The sequence below is a fragment of the Marmota monax genome, unplaced genomic scaffold, assembly GCF_021218885.2.
Source record: "Marmota monax isolate L192 unplaced genomic scaffold, Marmota_monax_Labrador192_F-V1.1 WCK01_AAM20220418_F8-fsc00077, whole genome shotgun sequence".
NCBI lineage: Eukaryota > Metazoa > Chordata > Mammalia > Rodentia > Sciuridae > Marmota > Marmota monax.
The window spans coordinates 5,275,459-5,291,947 of NW_026694610.1; the positions used below are offsets into that span (position 1 = coordinate 5,275,459).

A 16,489-nucleotide genomic window follows, 5' to 3' on the forward strand; every position below is an offset into this window, starting at 1 on the left:
GATTTCCCCAAGGAGAATAAACATGGAATCATTTCCTGATGTCCTCCCCAATACCCTCAACCAACAGTGAGCTCTCCCTACTTGGAAACTCCCATGTATTCAATTCCTTTGCATCTGAGGGCTGCTTTGGATACCAGGACAAATCCACTCTTGGAGTCCCCATGTGCAGAAGGAGCTATGGATGCAGAAGTCTCGTTTGCTCACCTCCTGGGTCCCTGCTTCGACGTCCGTCATGGCAATCACAGAGAAGTCCCCGTACCGATCTCCATTGGCATCTATGGAGACCTGCCCAGCAATACCTGCAGGACAAAAGTGAGGAACTCCAGGTTGGTTACTTAAAATACCTCTGTCTGCCAAGAAGAACCAGAAAATGAATTGAGAGGATTTCTTTAAACAAATTCATGCCACAGGGAATCTCATCAGACTTCGGCATTTTTGTTGGCATTTGGAAAGACATTGTAATTTCATCTGTGTCTGCATTCCTAAATTCTTAACATTTCTCCATTTAAAAATGAAAAGAAAGAGAAATAAATGATCTTCGTTGGAGAGTATGGTTAAAAAAAAAAAAAAGATTAAGACTAATCCTGAAAGCAGAATGCTTATTCCTGAGTTTTTTATCAATTTTTCTAAAAAAATGGCTGAGTAGGCAGTGGAGGTGGGGTACATTCACAGCCTTTTCATAGGTTCCATTATCACTGGACAAATGTTACCAAAGAAAAATCATTCCAGGCCCAAGACCCCGTGAACATGCTTGAAACAGGCTTCTTTCCTATACAGGAAAGCAGAGGGGCTCCTTCATGAGTCATCAGAACCAATAGCTGAAGCACTATTCTTTATCCTGATGGGCTCATTATTTATCCACGTGTCTGGAAGGTGACTAGGTGCTGAATTAGTATGGCAGCTGAGGCCAACTTCAATCAGACACATTCTCTGCTCAAGAGAGGGACAGACTGAACTGGGGATTTAGCTGGCTCACCCGAGAGTCTAACTGCTTGCACTGAATTCCAGCATTAACATTTCCTGCCTTTGTGACCTTGGGCAAGGCACTTATCCCGCTGAGTATCAGTCACCACAAGTGTAAAAGAAGCATCATAACACTTCCCTCCCGAGGGGCAGGAGAGATGATGACATGGGATAAAACAGGTAAAGCACTCAGACACATATTTAAGAGAAGTTAGGTGTTTCCTTCTGGTGTTATAACTATCACTATTGCTAATACTACAGATTGAGATTCTTTACCAAATGTTTGGGACCAGAAATGTTTTGGGTTTCAGGGTTTTGCATATTTTATAACACTTGCATATAAGATGTGAGATATCTTAGGGATGGAACTCACATCTAAACAGAAAATTCATTTATGTTTCATAGACATCTGATGCACATAGCCAGAAGGTTAATTTTACATAATATTTTAAATAACTTTGTGCATGAAACAAACTTTCACAGTGAGGAACTTTCCACCTGCAGTGTCATTTCAGCACTCAAAAAGTTTCGGATTTTGGAGCACTTTGAATTTCAGATATTTTAATTAAAGATGCTTATCCTGTATTTATCTTATAATTACTATTATTGTTACTTTGCTTGAGGTCAGACAGAAAACACCTGACCATGCCCAATCTCTCAGAGAATGAACTAGCTCATTGAGTTGGAGAATGAGAAGGGATTCAGTAAAAGAGCAGGGATTTTATAGGTACATGGGAGGAAGTAGCAATTGAGACAAGCAGCAATTGAGTAGTGTGAGTATATAGGCAGAAAGGTTGGCCTATTTGTATTTACCAAGGCAGAGAGGCCAAGAAGAACCAGAGGAACTGTGAGGTTTCCGGGGAGATGGCCCATGTGCATGAAGGGGTACAGTAAGAGGTAAGGCTGGAATGTAGAGTGGAGAAAACAACACACACTTGCTTCAGCCAGCGATGATGAGCTGATATTAAATACATCTGTATTCTCATTTTCATTCACTAAGTTGGAGAATGCTTACGTCAGCCACATTCTGATTAACTAAAGCTATTTGTCTTATTTTGGGGGAGTTCCATGTAATTCTTAATTGGCATTTCTATTGATTTGGGTCTCTTGGGAAGTACCGACGGCTCCAGTAAAATGGTTGTCTGGGGAAAAGCATCCCAAGGGAAAGTTCCATCCTCTGGTGTGGTCTGGAGAGGGCAAGTATTTGGGTTTACTGTCCTTTGGGCTGTGGTTTTAAGGTCCACTGATTTTTCCAGACTTTGGTCTACTTTGCTGGAAACAGAATGGAGCTACCATTCATCCTGATTTTTTGTCTTCTTAATATAGACTGGTTATAAAGAATACACCTATCTTCAACTTGTGTATCCTTAATAGGCTATAAAACATTTAAGCAATAAATATGTTGTGTGTGTGTGTGTGTGTGTGTGTGAGAGAGAGATATTGGCTATCCAAAACCATTTATCTTTCTCTGCAGAGGTGTTTGAGAGGGTGTGTCCTGCTAAGTGTTTTTCAGAGTATTTTATAAGGCAAGGTGGCCCTAGTAATCCAAGACCTCATTACACCTTTAAGTTTTGACAATTCTGCCAAGAAAGGGGGTGAGAACCCTCAGGATGGCCAATTAGCAAAGTGAGATTTCACCTGAGAGTATCGAACATAAGGCGAGATTGTCAGGCTGACAGCAGAATTTTCCTGTCCATGAGTAATGAGACCTTCCCCCTCATTTCTATTTGCCTGTAGTGGACGGAGCTCAAGGTCTGAGCCACAGTCCTATTTACCCTGTCACTCTGACCTCTCACACAGAGGAAACTCAGCTTCTTCCCAAGCCATTTACTGAAAGTCTTGAGAGTTGATCACAGGGTTCGTGGCAATAAAATCCAAATTTGTCAAATAACATCCAGAGTATTTTTACCTTGACAACTTAATGATCACTTACGGTGACCACTAAAATTAAAATTGTTTTTAATTTTAGGAAGGTTAAGGTTTTTCTTCATACAGATATCTTAGCGTTCTTTGGGGGCCTACCCTCAAATGGATCATTGTTTAGCAAATAAAAAGGCTCTGCAAACCATTCAAACCCAAAACTTATCTTGGCTTCAAATGTCTTTACATTTGGACATACGGGATGCTAATTTTAGACCAAACTAGACAATTGATTGTTTCAGGATTCATTTCATATTGATGTGTAGACCCCACTCTGGAAAGGAAGTATCTAATCAAGATGGCCCACAGGAAAATCCATCCCATGCTCTGGCTCTAAAAAAACTATATTCCAACCACCATGGGCACCTGCCCTTCCCTAACGACCTCCCTCAGCGGTGCCCTCCAGCATCCCCCAACTCTGGCTTCTGTCCCTCTGTCAAAAGACCAAGAACAGATGACCACACCAGGAGTGAGTAACAGTTACAAATGGGATGTGGCCGACCAAGGTTGTGTCCCCACACATGGGCTTCTCCGCGTATTGTGCACAGCTTCTGGGAAATTCGACCTTGTCCTAATGTGCCCCTTGAATCACCCTGTTTGATCCCAGCTCCTCAGCTAAAGCAGTGAGAGGTAAAGCAAGATCACTCTGGAGACTTACTCACTCACATCCGACTATCAGCCCAGAGTAAAGGAGATGTCACTCTGGTTTCAAGTAAGACACAGCATCCATTGAAACCACCATGGAAAATGAAATCCACCAATGGCCACCATGGCTACTCCCCAGACAACACTAAATGGAGCCTGACCCCTTCCTTCTGTCCTAACCTTTGTAATGACTAAGGATGAGGTGAGGCCATAGAGTGGCTAGGAGGCCTTCATGGGGAAAAAATAAAAAGTGCCCAAAACCTGGACTTGGTTGTTCCTGATGCTGAGATTTTTCACTAGTGTGATTACGAAGACATGCATCTGCATACCCCAATCCATGAAAGGGTCAAAGGAAGAGTTAGCACAACGTAGAACTGGGAGAAGGGTCCTTGCCAGTCATCAGCTAGCCCAACCTCCTGACCAAGCAGGTCAAGAAAGAGAAGCCCAGAGGAAAGAGGTTATTAGTCAGTGGCTGGTGTGAGGGTCCCTGATCCCTGGTCCTTTCATCTGCACTTATGTTAATGGTTCTCAGAAGAAGCCCCTCAGCATACTACAGTTTATTTCAATAAATAATGCAGATCATTATCACTCTAAACCCATGGGTGGCTTTCCAAATCACCCACATGGAGTCTAGTTCCTCAGCAAGGCATCTGGGTCCACAGGCTGTCTGGTTTTGACCCCTATCACACTGCCCACACAGGGGGAGTCAGTCACACAGACTCCCCGCTCCTCAGGGGACACTGCACTTTGTAACCGGGGGCAGTGAGGCTCTCTGCAATTGCTGCTCCTCCTGCAGGGTTCTCCTCAACAGCTCCATAACCTCTCCCCCTTCTCAAGTCTCTACCAACTGCCAACTCAGGCAGGCCTTCCCTGACCACTGAACCAGCTCCTTCTACCTCCCTACCCTGCTTCACTTCATAACCCCTGAAATGGAATGCCTTTTAACTCTCTGTTCCTCCCTCTTGATGTAAGCTCAACTGATCACAGGGAACATTTTTAGTTCACTGGCAAATCCTCAGCACCTTGAATACTGCCTGGTACATAGTAGGTACTCAGAGGATGTTGGTCAAATGAATCAATGAATGAATATTCCCATATTAGATTTTTTTGGTTTTTTGAGGTTAGAGGAAACCTGTACTCTTCTGTACATTGTTGGCAGAATATAGATTAGTAGACCTTTCTGAAAGACGACTTGGCAATATCTAATGCAATTTATAAAGCACCAAAGTATTTTTAGACCCAGAAATCTCACAACTAGGCATGTTCTCTGTTGGAAATAGTCACAAAAATTTACTAAAATGGGCAAGAAACCTGTGATAGCATATTGTATAACAGCAAAAACTGTAAACACTTAAAAGTTGAGTAAAGAAATTCTGGTACAGACATAAGGTGGAATAATATATAATTCTCACTGTATGTTGGATCTATGAGTGCTCATAAGAAAAATTCTTTTATGTGACATACAAGCAGGAAAAATGGTAAGATGAAAAATGACGTTCTCATATGATCCGTTTGTGTAAAGTGTACATGCAAGCAGAAGGCATAAAATAATGTTAGACAGGAGCACATAGGAAACTGTCGATATTGATGGCATTGGGGAAAGAGCACTAGCGTGGAAAGGAAAGCTTTAACTTTTCACTTTGTACTGTTTAAATTTGTTAGCCAACAAAAGTCTCATTCGTGTATAATTTGTAAATGTCAAATGAGGTTGCTTGAGTGTTGAGGCTATAGGCCTCCCCACCGCTGCTGTTGTTCTCAGACTTCTCTATTTTTAATAAAGCAACACTACAGCAACTCAGGAGGCTGAGGCAGAAGAGCTGCAAGTCTGAGGCCAGCCTCAGCAACTTAGCGAGTTCCTAAGCAATTTAGTGAGATCCATAAAATAAAGAGATAAAAAGGGCTGGGGATGTAGCTCAGTGGTGAAGTGGCCTGGGGTTCAAGCCCCAGTACCAAAAGAAAGAGTGGGGTCGGGGAGAGAGAAGGAGAATATTAGCCATTTTAAAAGTAAATAAAAGCAGAGGGCCCAGGTGGACCTGCACACCATCTTTAATCACCAGGTTTAACCACGACAGCAGTGTCTTCAGAGCGTCGCAAAAACCAACACAGTCTGAACAAGGAATGTCTACCTGTAATTTCTTCACAAACCAATTGTCCTGCTGGGAATGAAACTCGTGTTCAATGTAAATTGAAAAAGCATAAAGTTGCTACCTAAATAATCAGAAGACAAGAAGATATTTCCTGTTTTGGTGGGACCTTCTCAAAGCACATCCACATAACCTAATTTCATTTAATTTTTCACAAGCCTGTAAGGTAGGTTGATCTTGATTTTTATCCATACTTTAAAACTAGGAAAAGCAAGACATCGAAAGGTCCCACAGATCAACAGAGAGAAAGAGACCCACCGAAGCAGCCGCTTAGTGGGCTGCAATGCTGTCTCCATGTAGATCAAATCCCTACCTTCAAATGTTCTGTTCCAGGTCTGCTGGATAATCTTCCCACCATCCTTCTTGCTATAACCAGCTCTGAGTACTTCATGTAAAGCCAGGACATAGAGGAGGATGGCATCATGGAATCCTTCAACGAACATGTTCACCTGGAAAGAAAGCCCCGTTGGGTGATCCCAAAGACCAGCTGACTCACATTCACCATGTAACAGAAGCAATCACAACAGTTAACAAGTGGTCTGGGGGTCCGTGAGCAATGCAGGGGTGGGCAGAGGGGAACTAACTAGAGTCATGTCAAAGTTTTCCTGGCACTGGCTTAGTGAAGAAAACTCTCCTCCTGTGTGGGTTTTACAGAAGCCAAGAAAATCACACACATTAGGACTGTGTTGGGGCTCAGAGGTAGAGCACTCATCTCGCATGCATGAGGCACTGGGTTCAATCCTCAGCACCACATGAAAATAAAATAAAGGTATTGTGACAAAAAGAAAAAAAAACACTGGCCAGGTGAAGTGTTCCAGGCATACCGGCCTTTGCCAATAGTTGCCTCTCAGGAGTGTCCTCCTCTCACACTTCTGCTCTCTACTTCAACATGACCCCAACACCCCCACATCCCAAGATTTTCTTCACCTTCAGCAGCCTCGGTGATCTCTCTAGGCTCTACTGTGAAATATGCTACAAGAACAGCAGGAACCCATTCATTCTTACTCAACTCTACTGGGCGCCTGGTAATAGCTAGTGCTAAAGAAGCAGAGAAGAATGTGCACCATGACTTCTGCCTGCCTGAGGAGCCAGGGCTGGTGTCTCACCTCTATCAGCCACGACACCTCAATTCCTCTTTCCACCCCTGCCAAGTTCCACCGACAGGAATGGGTGATGAGCTTGGGCCGTCAGTGCGACCCGTGGAGTTCTGTCTCTAGTGAAGGTGGCCCTGCCCTCTGGCAACTTACAGTTTCATTAAAAAAATAATAATAAATTAAAAAAAAACGATGGCCCTGTGAACTTGGAGCTGTCACTTAATGATGCTGAGCGTTGTTTCTTTCATCTACATATTGACCATGAGACTAGCACCTGCTTCACGGAGTGGTTACAAGAACCACTTGGCACAGCAGCCTAGGGTGCTTAATGCATGATGTGAGCACACGTCAAGTAGTCAACGAATATGAGCCAGCATTACTGTGACTCTTTTATGGACTCTGAAGTGTCCCCGGGGCTGTGTTAGAGGTCTGTTCAGGGCACAAGAGAAAGAGAAGTCAACATTATGGGTTGGGGAAGCGAAGTCGGAGAGGCCTTACAGGGGTGGCAAAAGTCGAACCTTTTAAAAGTGAACCCAAGCCACCTTCTCTCAGGAGAAAGTGTCAATGATGGAACCTCAAGGCTTCAGAACAAACGGGGCTTCCCTCAGGGGCCCAGCAGGAAGCTCTTGTGTGAGGCACCACCTGCCCCAGCAGAAGAGAACACAACTGGCCCTGCGTCCTCAGGTCAAACATGCGCTCCTTACGAGACAGACCTCAGCTCAATGTCCTGCTCCTCTTGGCCTCCTTCCACCCTTAAGGTTGGGGAGTCCTATTTGTGTTCCAGAAGCAAATGTTCCAGGTCTGCCAAATCCCAGGGATGAAAAACAGCTTAAAATACTGGTTCAAGAGCCCGGGTCCCCTTTGCAGCCCTGTCACCTCCTCACCATGTCTTGGCACCATTCCAAGCCTCAGTTTCTTCATCTAGAATATGAAGGAAATAACAGTACCTATCTCATAGGTGGCTGTTGGGCTTAAAAGAATTAGTGAATGTACCAGTTGACCCAGCTATCCCACTCCTTGGTTTATACCCAAAGGACTTAAAATCAGCATACTACAGTGACACAGCCCCATCAATGTTTATAGCAGCTGAATGCACAATGGCTAAACTATGGAACTAACCTACATGCCCTTCAACAGATGAATGGATAAAGAAAATTGTGGTACATATACATAATTGAATATTACTCACCTTTGAAAAAGAACAAAATATGGCATTTGCCAATAAATGGATGAAAGCAGAGACTATCACACTAAGTGAAATAAAGCAATCCCCAAAAACCAAAGGCCGAATGTTTTCTCTAATAAGACAATGCTGATCCATAGTCTGGTGGGATTGTGCAGAGGGGAGTGAGGGGAGGGGTGGGGCTGTGGAGAAGGGAAGGATGGTAAAATGAGACAGACATTATTACCCTGTATACATGTGTGATTACACTACTGGGGTGACTCTGCACCATATACAGCCAGAGGAATGAGAAGTTGTGCTCCACTTGTGTACAATGTGTTAAAATGCATTCTAATAACTAATTAGAACAAATTTAAAAATTTAAAAAAGAGAATAATAAGATTCTCTACAAGTCAAACATATTCTCATCTAATGATTTTAGGGAAAAGTTCAATTAAACTAAGTTCTGTTTAAAAAAAAAAAATTAGTGAATGTAAGACTTCAAATAGCATCTGACAGAATCAGCACCTGCTATTGGCTTTAGCTACCTAGTAGGATAGTCACAAACCAGGAATCCTGCTTAGCTTCTAATTCCAAGAGGAGCATAGGAAGTAAGTGACTCACTCACAGGCATGACAGATCCCATCAACCCATCTAACACTTACTAGAAACTATGGCTCCTCATTGATGCCCTCTTACTTCCTCATGGCCATAACCTTGATTCAGCCCTGGGCACAGCCCAAGGTAGTCAATCGCACTGACCCACCGGGAGAGCTGAGGGTGAGATAGAGTGCAGGTTCATAGGAGAGCTGAGATGGCTGGCTGCAGCCACAGTCCAGGCCCAGCCCTGACGTCACTTATGCTCTCCAATATTTAGTTTTCCCATCCCTTAAGCAGGAGTTAGAACCTTGCAGAACTTTTCCAGGGCTTCAATGAACTAGTGCCCATAGAACACCTGAAACAGTCCCTGGGACAGTGAAGCACTGGTAATGTTGGCCATCAAGCTTATGTCCCAGGGCCATTATTTTCTTGGACCAAAAAAAAAGAAAAAAAAGATACAGAAATAACATCTACTGGTCAAAGATAATTTTCTGCTGCTTTGGCTGTGCTAACTCAATTTTCCAAAGGAATGTGAAATTTTTGCTCAGGCCCTGAAGTCATCAGGGCTTGAGAAAGCATGCATGTAGATGAATTTTAACAAGTAGACTTTAGCTGTGTCACTTAATTCTGAAGCCATACTTCTTTTTCAAAAGCTCTGTCTTCTCTTTGGTAGTGTTACAGAGGAAGTCATGGAATCACAAAAATGCAGGCCTCTTGGAAAAGCCCTAGTTTAATCCCTTCCTTGCTTTGAAGACCAAAAGAGCATTGCTCTTCTCAGTCTCCCTGTGTTCTGTACTCAAGTGTTGTGCTCTGTAAGCTCCTGGATCCTGGGGTACCTAGAATACCCCAGCTTAAATTATAAAGTACAAGTGGGCCTCACCTGCCCACCTCCCCTCCTTCTCCTCCTGTCCTGTTCTCAAAATCCTCAACCAAGGTTCCCACACTGACGTTGGCCACCTGACACTCCGCACATGTGCCATAGCCCCGCTCTGTCTAGCCTTTCTTTGTCTCCCTTCTTAATATGCCCTGTACAATCCAGGATGGGAAAAGCAATTATCTACCTGAGAAGGATGCACTTAGATTATCTGTCCAACAGGTTCCATAAAAGAAGAGGATAGATAAGTCCTGAACACAAGCTCTCGGGTCTGAAAACTCAGTCTATTCCGATTTGCAAGAGCATCGCAACATTTACCTCCATTCCTCTCAAAGTGGCTGAGTGTCTCCCTCTCCTGCCAAATTTAGCAGGTGAGCTGCTGACCCTGCCGAGGTTTGCTGGCACCCTAGCCTGCTGCGGAGGAGGTTTCATAACACCTACCTCATAAGACCTCAAGCCAGAAGCAAAACCCTAGAGACCTTCTTTTCTCGAGGAGAACATTTTCACATCTACACGTGTTTTTTAGTGGGAGGAAAGCCCGTTAGCACATTACAGACACTGAAAATTGGAAGTGCAAATTAAGGGGAGGAACTGAGAGAGAGAGAAAAAAAAAACAGAGTATTAAGTTGTCTTAGGAACACTTTCCACTGGGCCTCTAAGCTGAAAGGAACCAGGTCATCTGGTCTATCCCCCTGCCTCTGGACACAACATCACTTGATCCTCTAAGTCCTGACTAACACAGATCATGCCATTATTTCCAATCACAGAAAATGGGATTCCCTCACCTGAGTAACTTGTTTTAGCATTTAGCATCTTTTCTAGCCAGAAAGCTCTCCCTTACCATCACTAGCCATAGGTCATCAAATTCCTAAAGGCAGCCATTCCTTTGATAGCCACTGAACAGCTACATTAAGAGGACAATACAGTTTGCAACCTGTACCAGACAGCACAGCTGCTCCGTACACACACAGAGCTGGGCTGACAGCTGCTCTGTACACACAGAGGTGGGCTGTGTGCGTGGAAGTGCATGCATGAGGGCCTTCATCCCTGATAGCGCCTGCCGGCCACATCTCCTTATTAGAGTTTTTGAAAATTCCCTATCACAGCAAAAGCTGAATAGACATCCTGGGGTGGGGGTTGTTTTTGTTTTTTAACTGAGCATAACGAGTTGGCATTCATGACTTGGCTCCTATCAGTGACTTTGGACAGCATCTTCTTCATTCCTGTGAAGGAGGTGGCAAATTCATGTTTAGATGAATTTCTCAATGCTTATATTCCAAACAAATAAGCAAAGGCTGCTGCATGCCTCAGATGTTGTTAAAAAGGGAGTGACATGTCACATGAGGACACCTGCATATCTGAGGAAGCCTGTGAAGCTGTGAGATAGAACGTCCTAGAAGAACACTACCAGAGTTCAAAGGAAGGCAAGGCAGGTCCAGCATGTTGCTTGTGGTATACAAAGCGTGTTGCTTGTGGTATACACGTGAACTCACATGTATCACTCGGTGGATCTATCTTCCTTACCACAAACCAGTGGTTCTCAGTGCAAAAGAGGGAAGCAGAGGGTTTGGGCAGAATTCCTTAAGAGTCCTTTGAAAATGACATGACTTTTAACCTCCCATTCAGCTGAAGGGCAGATGGGGAAAGCAAAATTTTGATGGAGAGCAAGCAAAAGTCCATGACCTGACCTTCCCCCTTAAAAGCCAATGATGACAGCATTACATTGTCCAATTAGTAAAAAGGCCCTGCATATGAACCTTGTCCAGCTCTTCTGGACCACTGGAGACGGAAGAGAGCAGATGTGGCTTAGGAATGCTTACCGGTAGCCAAAATGTCAAAGAATTCCTACATCTGTTGAACACTTTACATGCAACTTCTCTTCTTCAAAAATAAAGCATCTGCTTTCATTCAATTTCCTTTTAAATCATAAAATCAGAAGTCTACAATTTAGGGTAATAACTGCAAACCGTCATGTATCAAGTGACATCACCCAACTCCTTAACACCAAACCTAGGGGGCCTCACTCATGCTGATAGACATCCCCACATCTGCTTTTCTATACTGGGCTTATCTTTGTGGAATTCACACTTGGGCTTTTATAGCTGACTTTTTTAGCTTTAAGGGAATTAAACTAAACATCTGCCCCTTTATCTTAGTTGAACTTTGAGAAATGCACAGGGCAGTTAGGTTGAGAGAGCTGAGATCTCCACCTATGGTTCTGTGCTTGGCAGCCTTCTTTCTTCCCAGGTTAAAGTTATGACTTCCTGGGGTAGGAGTTTGCTCTAAGTTTCCCTAATATCTGTCTCTATCCTGGGATCAGCTCCATCCATATAGCAATGCCCTTGACTAGCAAATTAACAGATCTTACAGCCTAGAGAGAGCTGTCTGCAGATAGATTTTTCTTCTCTCTCATAATATAAAAAAAATAGCTTATTAAAGAAAACTTGTCTTGGGAGATCATTAAGTCACGACCCCTCAATTCACCTCCCATAATGACTGGGATGGCAGTAGAGGCTGAGCACAGGAGTCACATGGAATCCAGACATGAGCAAATTCCAGGTTCCTTTTTTGCAAGCCTTGGAGTTCTCTGCCATCCTTTCTTCAATCCCACAAGCATCTCTGCTAATAATACCTTTATTAGGTTTCTTCCATTTTCTGTAATACTGGCTTCTATTTCCTCCCAGGACCCTCACACAACCTTCTATGAGCCACTCAAACTTGTTCCTGCTGAAGACTCTGAACCACCCAAGGTCTTCCTTGCTTCTTCAGGTTCCCTTAGTGCAAACTTATGTTTTCACTCATTGATTCTGCACTTTTTCCCCCTATATTGAGGACTAAAGCTAGGGCCTGGTGCATGCTAGGCCAGTCCTTTATCTCTGAGTTACATCCCCAACCCTCTATTATTGTTGTTGTTGTTGTTGTTGTTGTTGTTGTTATTGACAGGTTCTTGCTAAGTTATTCAGGCTAGCCTTAAGTTTGCGACCTTCCTGTCTCAGCCTCCTGAGTAGCTGGGATTACCATTATGTAATGCTTTTTCATGCCTGGGCACCCTGACACTGCATAAGCTCGGGATGCACAACCAATACCATAAGTATATTTGACTCAGACCCACATCTAATTCAGAAACTGCACTCAAGGTGACTCCATTACCACCTGTCACTTCCTTCTACTCTGTCTGTGCCTGCCTCTAGCTTGCAATCTTCTCTCTCGCTTGCTAATATTAATGTTCTATAAAGAAATTGCAAGGCTTGTTACAGCCATACTTAATATAAGGGTAGGGCTGATGGTTTAGCTCAGTGAAAAAGTGTTTCCCTAGGATGAAGGCATAGGCTCAATTCCCAGCACCAAAGGAAAAAAAAAGTTAGAAAAGCAAAAGTAAGAATAAACCAAGCACTGTGGCATATATCTGTAGTCCCAGCTACTCAGAAGGCTGGGACAAAAGGATTACTTGAGCCCAGGAGTTCAAGGCAAACCTGGGCAACATAGCAAGACACCATCTCAAAACAAATCAAAAAGGGTAAATCAGGTCTAAATGAGGATTTGAGAGACTCTCCTGTGATAAAATTAATAAATCACATTTCTATTCTAGATGCTCAAAGGCCTTCTTTGCTCTTTACCAGCTCAGGTTGCCATAAAATTGATTCAGGAGCTATTGCCATGGGTAAGGTTTTCAGGCCATTAAGAGAAGCACATCCTGAAACTAACGATCTCAATCTGTGAATGAGAAAGATCAATTTTTGCTTGAGAAATCTTTTCCATCAATAATTTGCGATCAAGCTAAATTTCATCTCCCTCACAAGAAACTTAATTTCCTACATTTTGGACACCATTTATGGATAAAGTTAAGGAATTATTGTCAACTTTTGGGTGTGATAATAGTATTTTTAAAGAGAGTTCTAGTAGTAGCAGAATAGTCTGTACCCAGTTAATGCTACAAAATTACCATTATACACTAAAGACAAAATTTTTTTTTAAAAAAAAGCTCTAGGAAGTGACCAAAAGTAACATAGTTGCAATATATGTGGCCCTTGAAAGGCAGAACCACACTGCATGGAACTAAACTTACATGGATTTTCCTCCCTGGTCCAAGAAGCAGGGAGTAGATGGGACTCAAACAGAAAGTGACAGGATTTGTGGCTTTTGAGTTCAGGATGTAATTGAGAACAGACAACGAGGGCATAAGTTCAGGGAATAACTTCTGGGGGGAAAAAATCCCCAAAAGGGGAACACCTTTTGTCTATAAACTTCATCTACCTTTGACTGATCCTAACCTGCACCACGCCCAGAGGAAATACCAGTAAGTTCAGTGGAAGGCTGGAAGACCAATGGAAAGTTTGCACTATGATCTTCTGCAATCAAGATAGTTTGGAGCTTGAATACCACCAAGTTAGAGACCCTTGGGAACCAAGGGCACCCTAGGAAGTCAAGGCTATGTCCAAAGACTAAGGATTCATCCTAAAACTAACATTCAGCATAAAAGTTTAAACTACTAGATGTGCAAGGGCAGGGAGGTGGCCTGTAGTAAAGAAAAGAATGTCTAGAAAGTGACCCTGAGATGATTCAAATGCTGGAACTAGGATAAATTCTTTAAAGTTGCTATTATCAAGTGTTTAATAACCTAAAGAAAAAACAAACAAACAAACAAAAATTACCAGATGAAGGATTTCAGCAGGGAAATGGAAGCTATAAAAAAAGAACAAATGAATATTACAGAATTGAAAAGTACAATATTAAAAAGGGAAAGATTCACTAAATAGGCTTAAAAGCCTATCCAGACTGCAGAAGAGTCTGTGACGATGCATCAGTAGAAAATATGCCAGCATAACAAACAAACAATACAATGTCAATATACCAAAATAAGTTGTATTTCTGTAAACTAGCAACAAATAATGAAATGGGATTATTTTATTTTGGCTTGCAACATCAAAAGACATAAGGTTATTTGCAACATCAAAAGACATAAGGTTATTATCAAAAAATAATAATAATAATCAAAAAGTGCAGGACCTCCCCACAGAAAACTTCAAACATTGCTGATAGAAATTAAAGAAGGCCCAATTAATGGAGAAATATCTTAAGTACAAGGATTAGAAGAACCAATATATTCAAGATGTAAATTTTCTCCAAAATTGTTCTATAGATCAATATAATCCAGATCAGAAATCACAGGAAGGTTTTTTTTAAAGAAATTGAAAAGTCAATTCTAATATTTATACATTAAAAGGAAATATCTTAGAATAGGCAAAACTTCCTTGAAAGAGAAAAACAAGGACTTACATTACCAGATTTCAATATTACTATAAAGCTTCAGTATTTACCATGAATTGGTATAAAAACAGATAGACCGATGGGACAGAGTAGAGTCTAAAAATCACAAATAGTCATTTGAGTTTTGACTAAGGTAGCTGAGCAATTCAATGGAAAAAAAATAAAGTCTTCAGGACATGGTGGTAGGACAAAAAAAACAGATAAAAATTAAAACTTGATTCTTCACTCACAGCACATACAAAAATTCATTTGTAATAGATCATAGACCTGAACAAAAGTTAAAACTTTTATAAAGCTCTAAAAGAAAACAGGAGAATATCACTGTGATGTCGGTGCTGGCAAGTTGTTATTAAAGACAATACCAAAAAAAGGACTGAACATAAAAGAAACTGATTTCATCTAAATAGAAAATTGCTCATTGAAATGTGCCATTAAAAATATTAAAAAGCAAGAGAGAAAATATCCAATACATATATATCTGACTTATATCCAGAATATTAAAAAAAGATTTTAAGTCAATAACAAAAAGTCAAATAACCCAACTTAAAACACAGCAGAAGACACAAAGTGAAGTGACCAGGAAGCATATGAAAAGAGGCTATACATTCCTAGTCATCGGCAGATACAATTTAAAACCACAACAGGATGATATTCACATTCATCACCATAGCTAACATTAGGATGCAGGCAAGAGAAAGTGCAGAAGCGCCATGGAACTCTCATTCATTCATGGCTGGTGGAATGTCAAATGGTTCTACTTGGGCAGTTTCTTATAAAATTCAACATGCATTATGTTATAACCAGCAATTTCATTCCCAGATATTTACTTGATAGAAATGGAAGCATATGTCCACAAGAATTCTCATTGTGGCTTTAGTCATGAAAATCCCAAATTAGGGGGAATAATATTTATGTTATTATTTTATATTATAACAATAATAACATTCCATTGTATAAATACACCACAGTTTTACACACACACACACACACACACACACAAACCTACACCTACAAACCACCAGAAGAATAAACTAACTGTAGTATATTTATACAATGGAATATTATTCAGCAATTTTTAAAAAGAAGAAGAACACACTACAATAATATGCAACACCAGGCAAAAATCTTCAAAACAGCATATGGGGTGAAGGAAGCCAGACACAAAAACATTTAATGTATGATTCCACTCATAAGGTATGTGCTCTATGAGTTCAAGAACTGGCAAAATTAAGAAAAATGCTTGCTTAGGGGGATGGTGGGAAGTAACACAAAGGAAATGCATGTGGCTGTGCAAATGTCCTAGATCTTGAATGAGGTGCTGCTTTTAAGAATTTATACGTTTACTAGAGCTAACCAAATTCTACAACTAAGATCTATGCAGCTAACTATATATAAATTCTATTTTGACAAGATAATAGAAAGTCTATCTTTTAGATACATACTACAATAGTTACAGATGGAACAACGATGTCTTGATCTGTTTGGAATGAGGATGGGAAAACACAGATGAAGTTAGAGCTGACAACCACAGAAGCTGAGTGATGGGAACCTGGCTCTCTACCTGAGAACATATTTGAAATACGTCATTTTTAAAAGTATTTTTATTAATCAGTTCCCTACATGAACAACCAAAACCTGAAAAATCCTGGATGCTTTCCCACAGTCAGGGAGTGCATTTAGAACATAGGAAAATATATAATGATATTAAAGTCAACATTTATATTTTGTTCAGTTCAGTACTATGTTTCCATATCACTGAACCAAAATAATTTTTTTTAAAAGGACACTTACAGATCTCAAATATCAACCTAAAATAAAT

At 41.4% G+C, this 16,489-nt stretch overlaps 1 protein-coding gene across 4 annotated transcripts in view; it reads right to left on the minus strand.

The window, feature by feature from the left end:
• Npr3 (natriuretic peptide receptor 3) overlaps positions 1–16,489 on the minus strand; it is a 68,295-nt gene that overhangs the window by 9,992 nt on the left and 41,814 nt on the right. For all 4 annotated transcript variants that reach the window (XM_046422277.2, XM_046422276.2, XM_046422275.2 and 1 more), the window contains exons 4-5: positions 5,986–6,121; positions 205–299 (exon numbers count right to left, since the gene is read on the minus strand). In XM_046422277.2, the coding sequence (XP_046278233.1) occupies positions 205–299; positions 5,986–6,121 (231 nt within the window). The remainder of the gene's footprint in view (positions 1–204; positions 300–5,985; positions 6,122–16,489) is intronic.